The sequence below is a fragment of the Pygocentrus nattereri genome, chromosome 5 (assembly GCF_015220715.1).
Source record: "Pygocentrus nattereri isolate fPygNat1 chromosome 5, fPygNat1.pri, whole genome shotgun sequence".
NCBI lineage: Eukaryota > Metazoa > Chordata > Actinopteri > Characiformes > Serrasalmidae > Pygocentrus > Pygocentrus nattereri.
This window is the reverse complement of record NC_051215.1, coordinates 35,835,660-35,851,352: the sequence shown is the minus strand read 5'-3', so window position 1 is coordinate 35,851,352 and position 15,693 is coordinate 35,835,660. Positions and strand designations below refer to the sequence as shown.

Below are 15,693 nucleotides of genomic sequence, written 5' to 3'. Positions count from 1 at the left end.
GTAAAAGAAAATACCTCATAAAACAATGAGTCACATGTTCATACGTTTACATTATATTTATATATATATATAACTTGAACATGATGACAATAAGTCTGAGAAAATAATATGAGCTTAAGAGCTCCTCAGGATGTGGTTTATTGATGGATTATCAAAAAAAGTCAGCTCAGAAAACAGCACAGAAGAAAGTTATTATTTGCACATTAATTCATCATGCAATCATGACATGTTCTCCCAGAGCAATGTATGTGATTTCACAATTCAAACACCAAATCCATCATTTAATTCTTGGAAACAATTTTCACGTCTTCTTGCATGTATAAATTGCACAGCACAGTGTTGTATTTGTTTATCCGAAACTTCAACCGCACTATTCCAGATATCCAGACTACCTAGCTTGGATGTATCCTCCACTAAAGGCTGTCCAACAGCAATTTTCACAGCAGGCTCAGTGGCGCTGGGCTTATATTACACCTCATTTCACCTCCACAGACTCACTATCATGCATTTATTTAGAGAAGCAAAAACAGGCGCACATTTTTGGCCACCCACAGAGGAACGGCAATGCATTTCCTCTGATTACTTATTCCAGCAACATGCCCAGAATGAAATAAGATGAAACCAGACACCCGCATCCAGGGCCTGATTTAGTGCCTAATGCATGATGTGACGATGTGATTTAGCTTCTGACTAGAATGAATGGCGGTCTCTGGGATGGGCTTAAAACGAAGCACTGAATGCAAAGAAACACAACTAGAATAGCGCTGAGCTATTAACATGAGTGTGCTGATATGCTGCGTAACCGCTGATCTTAAAATAAACGTGGTGGATTTCATTTAGTCAGGTAGGAGAGCACAGACCACAAATGCGAAAGTAAAATGCAACACATGGAGCTACTTTCTGTGTGAATCTGTAATAGATTCAAGTAAAAGTGTGCCAACCTATGGGGGAAGTCAATATCACCCCCTTATATGTTTCTATTTATAGGTTAATCAAAAATGTACTACAGATGAAATATAAATAAAACATACTTAAATATTTTCATGCTGATATTTGCTTACCTTTTTCACAAGTCATATTTATTCTGATGTACATATTCTTCATGATTTAGGTTGGAAAGCTCAAGTGGTTCGAACTATCAATACTTTCAATTAATTGTGTTTGAACTTTAAAAGATTTCGATAAAATGTTACAACTGGTGCCAAAGTCTGTTACAAATGATCCCAGCATGGTTTTAAGCAAAAGTTTGGGTGCACCTGGTCAAATGACATTTTGTTGATTTTCTTCTACATGTTTCAACAAACAACTACTGTTTATTGCCACACATTTAAGTTTCAAATTTTATTTAGGTGCTCACAACAAAACTTTCATATATTGCAAAGATATGTCTTTGTTGTTTTTATAATAAAAACGATTAATGCTACTCAAATATTTTTTAAAGTATATAAAAAGCCAAAATGTGTTAGGTTGTGGTCAGTGCTCCCCTACGCATATCACAAAGCTGGCTCAGGCCCTTACCTCCTCAATTTATTATGGAAATAACCTCGAGCCAAACCCACTGCAAACTGTTAGTCCTGGAAAGAACATTAAGATTGTCTGCTAAATATCTAGCAACAAGATGCTAACAAGTTTAGAGTGTGAATATTCCTCAGAAACATGGGCAGACATTTCCACGGGGCAGCAGCAATTCCTTTAGTCAATATGAGAATCAATGTGAAAAGCAGATGGCTAACCCTGCTCACTTCTCCTTCATCTCCAGCTCACTCTCTTTTTCCTTCTGTTTGCTTTCCCCTGCCTCTCACACTGCCAGTGCTTTCTTCTCTCCTACACACACTCTCTCATTTCCCCTCCTTTCTCACACTTTCTCTGCTCATCTGAAGAGTCTGTGTGTCTGCTGGTCGCAGCTAGCAGACGACACCTCTCTCTCCCCCATAAGTAGGACCTTCTCTGGCAGTCGGGGTATAAAATAATGACTGGTCAGGAAAGGAGATCCGCCAGCGCCTCTTCCTGTCAGCAGACACGTCAAGGTGAACTTGGGACTCCTTAAATAACCAGTGCTGCTGACCCCTTCAACCAAGCCAGGCATGAAGATTAAAGCACGCCTCTCGTTTACAAGGGCAAAAGGGCCTTTTTAACTACATTTGCATCTGCAGGGGTATCAGTGGGTATTTTTAAGTTCGGATTAACCGGCTTTGCTGGACCAGCTTAATTTGGATATGTTTCGCAGGCGCTCTAGCGCGTGCTCATTCCCCCCCTCGCTCGCTCTCTGCCTCTAACTCACACATATACACAGGAACATACTTTGATCCAGCCCGGTCTACATTGGTCTGTCATCAGGCAGTGCACTAGGCGTTCTCTGAGTGCCCCTCATACCAGGTGCTTGATGTCCACCACCAACCTGTGGAAGTCTTGACACTAGAGGCACTCTAACAAGGCTTGATGGAACTTATGCAATAAAATAGTCCAAATGTTTTCAAATAGCACTGCTCATGGTTCACACTTGACTTTCCATTTCTACTAATGCCACCACTGTAAATCTTTTAAACTGCAGGCATTTTATTCTGTTATTAATCTTGTGATTTACTATCCGATATTTTCAATCACTCATAAATGATACTGTAAATGATGAAAAACTGCTACAAACATACGTAGGTTATGTATAAGGCCAGCAAAGAACTGAAAAGGGTCCATATCCTACATTTTTCTTTCTTTAATTTTTCGAAGTCCACTTAAGATGTTTGTGTGGTTGTGTGTACCGAAAACAGACTATTTTATAACATCTCTATTCCGTAGACTTTAGCAAGCTGCTTTTATTTCTGTGCCTTTAAGACTGATATAGGTAAATGACCACAGTCAGAGCTGAAACACCCCTTATGACTTCAACATGAATGAGAGACCTAAAGCACAGCTAAGTAGGCATATAAATTTGGCCAATGGTCACATTAAAATGAATTATACTTGTTTTCCACAAAAACAATGTATTATTTCAGAACAGCAAAGTTTTTACTGATACGGGCTCTTTAAGAGGTCAGCACACTAAGGTAGGTGTAGTGAATTTCCGGTAAAACACTGGAAGAATGGAAAAAGCTTTTCCTGCTAACTCTCAACTTCTTTAGCTTTCATTTGTTACATGTTACATGAACTTAGTTAAAAAATTTTGTGAGAAAATCTGTTGTGAAGTCAGTGGAGTCTACCACTGAAGTGAGCCTGTGAATGGCAGTGGCTGTTGTGTACTGTCCTGTGTTGTGTCCTGTGCTTTGTTGTTGCTACTGCATGGGGGTCACTATGAAAAATATGTTGCACTCAGAGACCCCACAGTCCAGCTCTTGTTACACACACGACAGATATGCCTTCCCTCGGCCGCTGGCCAGGTAAACTGTCAAAGCTCACTTCCTGCGGCGGGGAGGTGCGGCTTTAGAGGCCTTTATCCTCTAGCCCTTCCTGCCGTCCCTCTTCGTTTTTTCCCTTGTGCTTAATCCTCACAGATGACCAGAGACATGAGACTGTGCCCCGCTCTTTCCACCAGCCAGCAGCACTCATATCCAGCCTGGATCTCCAGAGGAGATGTCACACTGGTGCAGGTGATGCACACGTCCAAAGATAGATCCTTTAGCCCAACTCTCATGACCCTCTGCATTACCTCTAATGCCAGCTGATGTTTGCCTGTGGTCTGATTTCAATCACAAAGCAGCTAAATCCTTCAGGGAGTCTGATTTCTTTTGGTGAGGCGGAAATGAGCATGATGGGGGTGCGTGGTGTATAGAGGTGAAGGGGCAGCACTCTCTTTCTTCTTCTCCTCTTTCCTGATGCTATGTCCAAGAAAGTGCCATTCAGGCCCTCAGCAAACAATGTGTGGATTCAAGAAAACTCAAGGGGGCTCAGGTCTGGACTCAATCTAGCTGTCATGGACATTTTCCTGTTCTCTGACATAGCTGTGTGCTTCAGTCCCTCAGGGAAATCTTAAAGAATATCCATTGCTGCGCTGTTATCATCTCAATATTTGTTCTCACCTAGGTTGCTGATCTCCATGGTGACACAAACATTGTAGTAATGCAGGCTAATAGCATGATACACAACATCCATAAATCACTGACTCAACAGAACAGCCAATATGCATACATCACTATCTCTGTTTTCCCAAATAGCTTAGGCAATAACAGAGGTGAGCCTTAGCAGTGCTATGGCACACATCTTGCTGTCTAGGACACTATCCCTGAAGCCAAATGCTGAATAATTATGTTTACACATACTCATCTGCTGCTCAGAAAGCTACTGAGGTCACAGCACAGTTTTGGAACAGTTATGTCAGGCATTTTCAACTGGTACAAGAGTTAACCACCCTGGTGCATGACACTTGATTAATGTGAGTGGACTCAAAGGTATGTTACAAACAGGATTCATGCTCAGCACTGCATTATAAGATAATAGAACATTTTATTTACAGCAGAAGTGCAATACTATCGTCAAATCTACTCTTAAAAACATCAAAAATAAAAGATGTCAGCAAGAGAGTTAGACAAATGATAATCTGCTACTTATGGAATCCATGGAACTGCTAAAGTTAAACTGCTAACGTGACAGCCTGAGTGAAGTAAGTTGAGATGATACACTAAATCTTCTACATCTCATCAAACTGAGACCAGAGAGCATAAGTACACACAAAGGAAGTACATCTTTCACACTGTGCCAACTACTCTAGAGGACCACACAGCAGCCAAAGGCACATAAACGTCAGATGGATTAATGTCAATGTGAAGTAAATAAAACAGGTGTCTAAATGGATATCTAAAGTGTCTCAAAGCAGATAAGGGATTATTCTCTTTCTAAGATAGCTCAGATTTCTCTTTGTCTTCATAATAATAAAATTGGCTACATGTCACAGTTAATGAGAATGGGTTAAAAGGGGCTTTAAATAAAAGACAGTTGTGTAAACCTAACTGCTAATGCAATGAATGGTATATAAAATGCACTTAAATGTTATATAAAAATGTGCAAATAGATGGTTCTCCTGTAGTCTTCTGCCAGGTGTCTGTTACATTACCTACCTGATTTAACTGCAGACTCTCGTGTTTTCATATTCCATTCATTGATTGGCAGCTACCTCTCTGAGAGTGATGAATCCGCAAATAGTGGATAACCACATTTCTGTGGTTATTCAGCTTTGGGATAAAATATGATTTTCTGTCTGTCTGTATGTGTGTGACTGTTCCATGAGGGGCTTCTAAGGGCCACTGACGGGGGCCACTACTGCCTTCCCTTTGCACTTAAAATAAACAAAGGAATGGGAGCTATCTGAACCCTGCCCACAGAAATGATTGACAAGGAGCAGTTGGAGGCAGGACACTGCTACATATGCATTCATATTCATACAGTATTACAGTATCCACATGTGGTAAAGCTCACTATCATACAACGGTAGATGTGCACAAATTTAAAGAGGAAATGTGGGCCCAAAAGACTGGTGGAGGGCAGACCAGGAAGAGAACAATCTATATGACGCTATATCTCATGTCTATATGCATATCTCACTTTATCCTATGATTGAAAAGCCTTGACAACGAATCTTTCTAAATATGATGGTATTAGAACTTCCTCTAAATCATCAACCACAGCCAAATACATACAGCAAACATATGACAAATTTTCTATTATTTATTCATTTTTAATTTTTTTTCTATTTGGATCTTGTACATCTAGGCCAACTTCCATTATAAATTTCAAATATGAATGAAAATAAAGTATAGATACCTTAAGTGAGAGTAAATGTTACTCCAAAAGGGATTAAAAGTGGGGTTGACTCATGTCACTTTTTTTTAACCAAGAAAATAACATCCTCTTGTATTTAACTGGGTTCACTGTGAGACCAGGATGTCTCCCACAGCAAAAGCCATAAAGTACAAACACACGCAAGCACAGACACCATCTGGGATGTCTGCTCAGTTAACACACTGATGACTACTACTGATGGGCCAATTAGCACTCAGATGTGTGTGCTGTCTCCCCTCTCTCTCTTTTTCTCTCTCTCTCTCACAGACACTCAAGTCACTTAATGGCTCACACCTGGAGTCTGTGGTGTGGAAACAAGAGACCGAGGTGTTGTAGCTACAAGGCTGCAACACTCCTGAAAGTTACCACAGTAAGCAAAAGTAGAGCCTCCTTACTAACACGAGAAAAACAGCACATCATGCAACAGATGCATACTGTTCAAAAACCTTGCATTGTTTTAGCTTAAAGAATGTCATTTTGCTGCCTTCAAATTTTGAGTTCACTGATGGTCTAATAGTAAGTTTACAGGAAAATAAACTGTATGTTACATTCTGTTAACTTAATATTTGAAGTTTAATGAAATTAAGGAAGGTTTATTGGAATTTTGAGACAGCCTGGTTACTTTTAAAACAATTTAAAGGGTCGATATCAAGAAAAACAAAATTCTTGCTTTTTAGAAACAAAAGAGTTTGATGTATGATGTAAACATTTCAAAAGTCCATATATGGAAACTAAGCTATAGGCTAACTTACGTTTGGTGTTTTTGTGATGACAGAAAAATTAAAGCAAGTCCATCCACTCTAGCTTACAGTGATTTTGCTCAGTCTTTCATGTAGAAGTTATAAAGAATTTTTCTGCATTCTCTGCTTTGATTCAGGGCAACCAATCAGAAAATTTACATCCATATTAGAGCCACAGTAATAAAAGCACTCTGTCTAATTCTGTGGGACAAAGAGCTAAGTAAAAATGCTAAGTAGAACTAAATATGCATTTTTGGTACATAAACTCACACAAATGTCACAACTGGGCAAATAATATACCTAAAAATGCCTGATGTAGGCTGTTTAAAACACTGAGTGATGTTCTTATTGTGCATATTGTGCAAAAAAACAAAATGCACCTCAAAAGATTCCTCAAAATGCTGCATATTGCAATTTGGTGAACAACCATTTTTTCAGCAGACCACACTAATGCCTTCAATGCATTCATCAAAACACCAAAAGAACACTCATATGGAACATAGACTGATCAAAATGCTCACAGAACACACCATAAACATTCCTGACTTGTTGGCAGGCTTATTTGCGTATCACAGCCATCTGCAATACCAGTATTGCAAAGGCCAACGTTGTGATATATTGTGTAGCCCTAATAGACGTGACTGGGCTGAGCCAGACTGACTTGTTATCCACCAGCTACAGATCTTCCTGACGGTTCAGTCTGCTCTGGAATGCCCAGATGATGCCATCCCGTTCCTCTGGTTTGCATCATAACCCACCTGACACAAGTGAAAGCCAATGACTGCCAGCAGCACCCGAAATATGACTGCACCTGTCACCATAGCGATGCCAGGACGGGGGCACAAGTGCACTCCTGTGGGTTTGTGGTGGGATGAGCTAGCAAAACGTTTTTTTTGTTAACTGCCTTTAAAATTGCAACAGGGACATGGAATCTAACTGGCTACATTCATAACTAACAATAGCTGTCCTTGCATATACCTACTGGACTCAAAGAGGCTTAACCACAAAGCAAATTTAACAGAATAATTAGCTGTGGCAGGCAAAGCCCTATTCATAAAAACTAACACAAGTGTGTTATAGTTAGTAGGTTGGGTTGAGAGAGGAAATAGTGGATTTAGGTGTAATATCAGACATACCTGGTGGGCACAGACAGCTGTGGGGGGCTTCTCGGGTCTCGCGAGTTTTCGGTAGACGAGACGCTAATTTCTGCAAGGAATAATGAAGAGATTGATTGTCTGATTATACAAGGAATGACACAGACATAAAGCTAATCAGACACACATATCATCTATGTCCAATGATAAACAAGTATCTCCAAAATATTAACTTTACAGGAGAAGGCAAAAACACTCTTATCTTTCAAAGTAAAGTAAATGTAAAGAGGTTATGTTCCAAGTGATTTTAAAGCATTTCTCTTGGTCCATTTATCATGACATTTTTACACAATGTAAAGGACAGTTGATGTTTTGAAATGATGTAGAACATTAAAAATCAACAAAAATGGAGATAATGGTTTTCATTGGAAAGCTATGTCGTTATTGAATTTAACTTAGTTACAACAGAACTCATCAGGTGGCCTGAACAGATAAACAATAGAGCTGGAGCTTCGACCTTTACCAGGGGCACGCCATACATTCCTCTCACATAGCACATGGAGCCATTCATGCTATTAGCAGAGGCACGTTCGTGTGCTTCGGGTGCATTGACAGGTGCAGCTGTGTTGTTAGTTACTTTATTAACAATATCAGTCAACACACTAGGTAACACTTTCGTGTCTATTTTTCAGTTTATTTCTAATAGATGGGAGCTCTCTTAAGGACAGTTTGTGTTGTTTCAAAGATCCGATTTGCCATAATCACATAAAAAATAGAACTAAAGGAAAAAAAAACATTTTATAATGTTTATATTTTTAAAATATTCTTTATATTTTCAAAATAAGAATATATTTTAAATATATCTTATATAGGAGAAATGTGAGGAACTGGCTGTAAAGAATGATCAAATGCGCAAAAAATATCAGTCCATGCTCCTAAAAGCTGGCTATTGACCACAATACAAGATTATAACTGTGAAATGATAATAAATTATTACTACTTGCAGCATTGAATTATAACTGAAGAAGACATACAATTTAGCTTAAAGCTTACACCTGTCAAAGATGTGTATAATTTAACCCGGATAGGTGGGACATGATGTCACCTCACTCCTATCAACATTCAGTTGCTGTCAACATTAACAGTTAAGTTTTTAGAAAGCACAGTACATGTGACTGTGCAGTGGTAAAGGTGTAGAGGTCATGTCGAATCATTTAATATTAAAACTCTAGTACTCAATCATTCTCAATCAACTCTAGTACTCAATCAGTGCTATCGGACATATTTCTTTTGCCCGCGTTTGTGTTAACTACAAATCGTTCCAGGGGTTTATTTGGTTGATACTGGCAGTCCCTCTTCGCAGCTGCAAAAGTCTTTACGCAGACCAACTTCAGACACTACAAGCTATCGTATTTTTTCCACAACACTGAAGCTGGCTGGGGTACAGTCAGTTGCCTTGTAAAACAGAAATAGAGCTAGTGAAGACTAATAAGCGAAGGACAGGCAGAAGAACAATGTCATGACAGCATACTGTAAATACTGGACTAAGCAATATACCGTTCCTGAGCAAGTTCACTAAGGTTTGGAAAATGGATTAAGATGGGAAAAGCTTGCACACTCTGCTCAATCCATTTCTCCAAGGGACTATTGTACATTAGGCATTTCAAAACACCTTTATCATCTATTAATGTGGAATAATGTCACACATTTTCTGGCATATCAGCTCTAGACTGAGACCAAATGAAAGATTAATGTGAGAATAAATACACAGCAATATCATTAAGGTTTCACTTAAATGGCAAGCACTGAGAAAAGCCTACTTTTTTTTTTTAAATCAGAAGTACTTGTGCTAACTTATGAAGACTACCAGATTGAACATGTAATAAGGAATAAAGACTTAAAGCACAACCAACAATGAGAAAAACTATCATCATCATCATCATCATCATTATTATTATTATTACACCTATTTTTTCTGGGATGCAGTGCTTGTCATCACTGGTGTGTGCCGTGGTGTGAATGGTGAGGTGGTGGTAATGTTAAAGGGGCAGCTGCTCTGTGCATGTTTCAGGGATGGGTTGGGAAGATGATGGCATTCTCCGCCTTGCTGCCTCCCAGCGTTAATGGTAACCTGAACCCCGGTTTTTGATCTGGTTTTAGCATTCTATTTTAAAAGGATGACAAAACGTTATACAATTCCAATGTCTCATTACTACTAAGACCTCCAGACTTTGCTGCCAGGGGAACTGCATCTCTCACCCTGCCTCTGGTATACAAAGCTTGGATTAACAAAAAGCTGGGGGTCTTATTTTAAATTGTCACACGAAATGTAAGCTGAAGTAGAAGGAAGACGTGAGCTAATACTTGCATCACCACACTAGAAAACTATAATCAATTTTAGTGGACACTGATTAAGCCTAGTCTTAGACTAAACTGCAATGTCAGTGGTTTTACCGCATAAAGCACAGTCCAGGTTTAAGCTAAATCTGCAGCTCTACACTATTAAAAATGGTTCTTTGAGCATTTCTTCAATAAAAGCAATGGTTATATTGAGAACTATGAGCACTCAAAGAACCATCTGAATGGAGAAATAGTTCTTTACATAGTTAAGTGGTTCTTCTCTATGAATGAAAACTACTTCATATTGTTCTTTAAAGAACCTTTTAAAAATGGTTCCATGTAGCACTAAAAATGGTTCCACTATTATCACAAGTCACAGAAAACATTTGGTACCATATAGTGGTATACACACACTTTTTTCTAGGAGAGTACACACTTAAAAAAGATTCCTACAAGGTTCTTAGCCTTTTATGTACACCGTCAGAAAAAACAGGTATGACTCACTGGGGCGGTACCCCTCCTGTCACTGGGGTGGTACCCTCAAGGGTACATCTTAGTACTTTTAGTCAAGGAGCATAATTGTACCTGAATCGATTGAAATGATATTTTCTAAGTTGTATTGACTCCACAAATACTCTCTTGTCCTGTTATGTACTTTTCACCAGGGAAAAACTTATTTAAGGTACACAACTGGATCTTAAAACCACTGTTGCACCTTTGAGGGTACGTTTGCTTGAACCTTGACAAGCAAAAAAATGACCTGCACTGTACCTTCATTTCTAACAGTGTGATTCTCAGAAAATCCTGTCATTTGTATAGAACTTTTACATTATATGGAGGACATTTAAGCTTTTTAAAAAGTTCTTCACACTTGGACTTTTCATTTAGGAAAATGATTCTTTTAGAACCACCCGCTGAAAAGTTCTTTAAGGAACATAAATCTGGCATCACTCTTTTCAGTGCGTTTATTTTAAGAGTGAATATGTTTCAAAACTAAATCAAATCTGTGTACCAGTGACTAATGACTCTTAATGAGGCCGAAGTCATTTTCAGCACGAGCTCAGTCCCAGAGTGACTCACACCTCACTTTACTTCAGGCCTGCTGCAGCAATGAGACAAGCTGGCTGCCTCTCTTCAGTCTGCTTTGTTTCACTAATGCACACTGTAGGCCGTGCTCTCTGACCGTCCTCTGTGGTCCCTGCTTTACAAACTAAGAGCAGAGATTCCAAATGGAGCATTTTGGCTGCCCAAAACACATCAGCCTAGAATATACTTTACACAATGCTGGGTGAAAGACCATTAGAGGCCAAAGTGAGGAAAGCATGGCTACAGGAGACAGTATATCTCACTTTTCTCCACCTCCACCATCCCAGGCTCAGACCTGTGTATGAGGCTAGTGTTGTGCCTGCTGAGAGCACTTAGAGCTTGATCAGAAATGTGAAACAGCCTGCTTTTAGGTGAGATAATGGCCTGTGCACTAAAGTATTTGGGGTATGAAGGAATTATCAAGCCTCTGAGGACATTTGACTTTCCTTTCTTACACCTCTCTTAAATTCTCCTGACAGGCTCTGATTTTTGGATTTTTCCATTGCATTCCAACAGGAACCAATAAGTAACATTAAGGGATGCAAAAAAACATCAGAAAACAGAATAACTGTAAAATAACTAGGATTATTAACAGCAAAAAATTGAAGGTAAGTGCTGATCACACATTTGAGAGGTTATGAACTAGAGAGAATCTTTTTATATAGCAAAATCACGCGAAGTACAAAAAGCAGCATGTTAAGAAAGTCAAGATTATCCAGTGTGTGATAAATATACAATTTTGATTCACTCATAGTATTTGCTATCACATCATGTTGGTTCTATTTTGTTTCTATAAACCAGGAAAAAGAAAGAATCAGGTCTTGATTTAGCATCTAAAGAGTAACAATTTACATACGGTTTCTTATTTAAGACCAACAGATTGAGCTATTTGCCTGAAAGGTTTCTCAGTGAATGGGCTCAGTGCATCCTTTCATGTCCAGCTGTGCCTGGTGAAAGTGAATAGCGCATAAACAGAGCTAAACTAACAAACAACGAGAAAGGGCCCATTGGCAGGGAGAGGACCTTGTTAGTATAGCTGTGGAGGCTGTCAGGTGGCTTCGAACCCACACCAGGCCTTTAAATCATTTGACAGTGCCTTCTTATGGCAGCGATGGCTTTTACAGACAAGTACCAAAGTTCCTGGTGATGCGACAAAAGACATTTCCTCAGGAAAAGAAAGATTTGATTCTTATTCCTGTACAATTATTCTTTAACTGAAAGGTTTATGGACTTTGCCTCAAGCATAAACACACAATAGTTGATACTCATCAGGCTGAAGCCCACAACTTATTCTGAAAATCATCTGAAGCCATGAACTTCTGCTAAATCAAGTGAGCAAGTGCACCCATATATCAGAAACTGCAAATTTGGTCACTTTCAGATTTACCATCATTTGGAAGCTTTGGTCTGTAGTGACGCACAACTGAAGTAAAGGCAGGAAAGCTGAGCAACCAACAAGAATTGTTTCGTTTTTGTAGCACAATACGCTGCAACTTCTAAGACAGAGGAGAACCTAATGAAGCCATCTGTGACAAAGATGAGCCTTGAGCTGTTTTGTTTATAATGTCGTTGACAGAGCACCAACTTTATTATCGTTCAACATGCAACACCTTAAGTACCACCACCCGCTGACTTTGCAGACTAACTTGATGCGCATCACACAGAAGACCAAAGTCCCCTCACCTCTTCCAGCATCTGATCCAAACGACTGAAGAGAATGGGCTCCACCTGCTCGAGAGAGAGCCAGCCCGAAAGCTCAGGATCCCTTTGCTTCTCCAGGCTGAGCAGTCTGGACTGCAACTCCGAGGTTCTCAGGTAGACCAAAACGCAAATCCCAAACGCCACGAGAGAAAGCGCCGTGCTGACGGCCACTGCGCACACGTCCATGCGATTCGTCCCAAAGCTCCTTCTGCACGGATGCTCGCTGCAAGTCCTCTCCCCGGCTGCCTGGCGCGAGCCTTTCCATTTCATATCTTCTTCCATCGTCGTGAGGGGCATCTAAAGAAGCTACCTGTGCCAAGCTGATCTCACCCACGAGCTTCCCTACAGATCACTCATGAGAAGCAACGGCGAACGGCGTGGGCTTCAACATAAACATCAAATGGACCAGAAGCGTAGTCCACGAGGTGTCTTTAAAGTCGGCAGACGAGCCTTTTTTACATCGGGGAAGAAGACAGAAGCAAAACAGCGCGGTTTAGAGTGAGTTAAGGAGACGCATGCTTCTTATGGAGGGTCTCAGTGGTAGATGAGGGCAGGTCGGGCTCGGCTCAAGGCTCTTACTGCGCTGCCGTGTGAATCAGTTGTGCCATTAGAGTGGACTGTGAGTACAGTGCTAAATCGCTGGACAGACGCTGTGAAAGGAGAGACACTCCACACTGGGCAGCGCGCTGATGGGCTGCGATGGGCTCCTCCTTCTGATTTGGCCGGACTAAACGGCGGGGCGGCGCTGGAGCTCCAGCTGAGCAGAGCGCGGGTATATTTAGGAGCCCAAAGCCCAGATGTAAACCGACCCTTTGATCTCCAGTGCTCAAAAATGCGTTTAGCGCGCGTTGTGATCCTCTCCTCTGGTCTGGAACATGGCTAAATAGACCAATTAAAGCCACTTACTGTTAGATTTTAGTCGATTAAGCGCAATCGCTCGATTAAAGATAAAATCGATTAAAATTCGCCTTTTCAATAAATCGACAGCGATTAGTTGCCATATTTTCATGCCGTTTGCGCACAACGAGCATGTCTGGTGGCCTCTCTTACAGTAAGACACAAAGCAGTTTTTATGCATTTGTTTATATTTTTATCTATTTAAACAGGTCTCAACGTCCTGGAAGACCACAGTTCAACATATACGGTTTTCCTGCTCAAACACACTCCTCCTCCTAAACCTGGCTCTTAAATAATGAGTTGAATCAGGTGTGTTTGAGGAAACTCACCAACAGTACAAGATTCTGGCCCTCCAGGTGTGGACACTGAGACCCCTCATTTAAAGACCCCCTTGCTTATGTTTTTCAAAGGCACAATTAAGGACGTGCATGCTTTGTTAATAGACAGTTAAGTCCTTTTCACTGTGTACCCTAACTAAAAAAGCTTGAATAGTTGAGTAATTGTGAAAGAGCTAAAAGTACTAAAGTAGCCTAGTTACAGTGGATTTCTTTATTTGGATGGATCACTTCATGTGACAGCTGTTCTTGACATATGAATATGTAGAAACTGTAAAAAGCAAATAAAGTATCCTGCTGGTGTGTGAGTGACTGCTACATTCATTTATGCCTTTATCAACATTGTACATAGTTATGTTATTTACACTAGCCTAGCATGCCCTGGAGATATGTTGTTGGGCCTTGCAGGTGGCCATAAATTCCTGAATCAGGTTGCTCTGCAAGTGAGAACTTAAGTGAGTGGCTGGGGGTAAAATAAATCGTTCTCCTCAACCCGAACTCCCACCCCACAACAATCAGTTTCTGCCACAGCTGCTTTGGGTTTTCTCTTTTTACTGCAAGTTGCTCTGTGGTTTTGGAATAAACAGGCAGGGCTTACTTTTTTATAAACAATTTTTGCAGAAAATAGCTATGAATGCAGTCCAGCACAGCCTTCACCTTCTTTAAATGTGCAATAAGACACTACAAAGGAAATGTATCCTCTCCTCAGTTAGGAGCAAATGTGAATAGTAACCACTGTTTACTCAGTTACATATGCTTAAGTAAAATTTTGATGAATTTGTACTATCTTGAGAATTTTAGAATCATATTTTACTTTTACTCATTACTTTTAGTAACACACAAACTTTGATTCTAAAAAAAGATTTGAAGGTAGGTGAAACAGTAAAATCTGTTTGACTAGACTTAACTGAAAACTGAAAAAATGTAAGCATATACTTATTGTGTGACACAGTATTACATCATCTTTTGTAATTCTTTATTGAATACCAGTTCATCAGTTTACAATGTATTAATGTTTTGGCTTTCTTCTGTTATAGTTTAGTCATCAGATGCACTATTTTGCCAAAAGTATTCAGTCACCCATCCAAATCATTGAATTCATGTGTTCCAATCACTTCCATGGCCACAAGTGTATAAAATCAAGCACCTACTCCTGCAGACAGCTTCTACAAACATTAGTGAAAGAATGGGTCGCTCTCAGGAGCTCAGTGAATTCCAGCATGGTACCTTGATAGGATGCCACCTGTGCAACAAGTCCAGTCATGAAATTTCCTCACTACTAAATATTCCACAGTCAACTGTCAGTGGTATTATAACAAAGTGGAAGCAATTGAGAATGACACCAACTTAGACATAGACATAAAGTGGTCGGCCATGTAAAATGACAGAGCAGGGTCAGCGGATGCCAAAGCGCATAGTGCGCAGAGGTCACCAACCTTCTGCAGAGTCAATCACTACAGACCTCCAAACTTCATGTGGTCTTCACATTAGCACAAGAACAGTGCATAGAGAGCTTCATGGAATGGCTTTACATGGCCAAGCAGCTGCATCTAAGCCTTACATTACCAAGCACAATGCAAAGTGTCAAATGCAGTGATGTAAAGCACCGCCCCTGGACTCTAGAGCAGTGGAGACGTGTTCTCTGGAGTGACGAATCACTCTTCTCCATCTGGCAATCCGATGTAAGAGTCTGGGTTTGGCAGTTGCCAGGACAACTGTACTTGTCTGACTGCA

At 40.2% G+C, this 15,693-nt stretch overlaps 1 protein-coding gene across 13 annotated transcripts in view; it reads right to left on the bottom strand.

Annotated features, from left to right (window-relative positions):
- col13a1 (collagen, type XIII, alpha 1) overlaps window positions 1–13,494 on the bottom strand; it is a 106,095-nt gene extending 92,601 nt beyond the window's left edge. For 4 of the 13 annotated variants that reach the window (XM_037538713.1, XM_017724635.2, XM_037538712.1 and 1 more), the window contains exons 1-2: window positions 12,710–13,494; window positions 7,643–7,712 (exon numbers count right to left, since the gene is read on the bottom strand). In XM_037538713.1, the coding sequence (XP_037394610.1) occupies window positions 7,643–7,712; window positions 12,710–13,024 (385 nt within the window). In that variant the 5' untranslated portion in view covers window positions 13,025–13,494. The remainder of the gene's footprint in view (window positions 1–7,642; window positions 7,713–12,709) is intronic. The other 9 variants (XM_037538718.1, XM_037538720.1, XM_037538717.1 and 6 more) reach the window with 6 other exon arrangements.
- Between the last annotated feature and the right edge of the window lie 2,199 nt (window positions 13,495–15,693).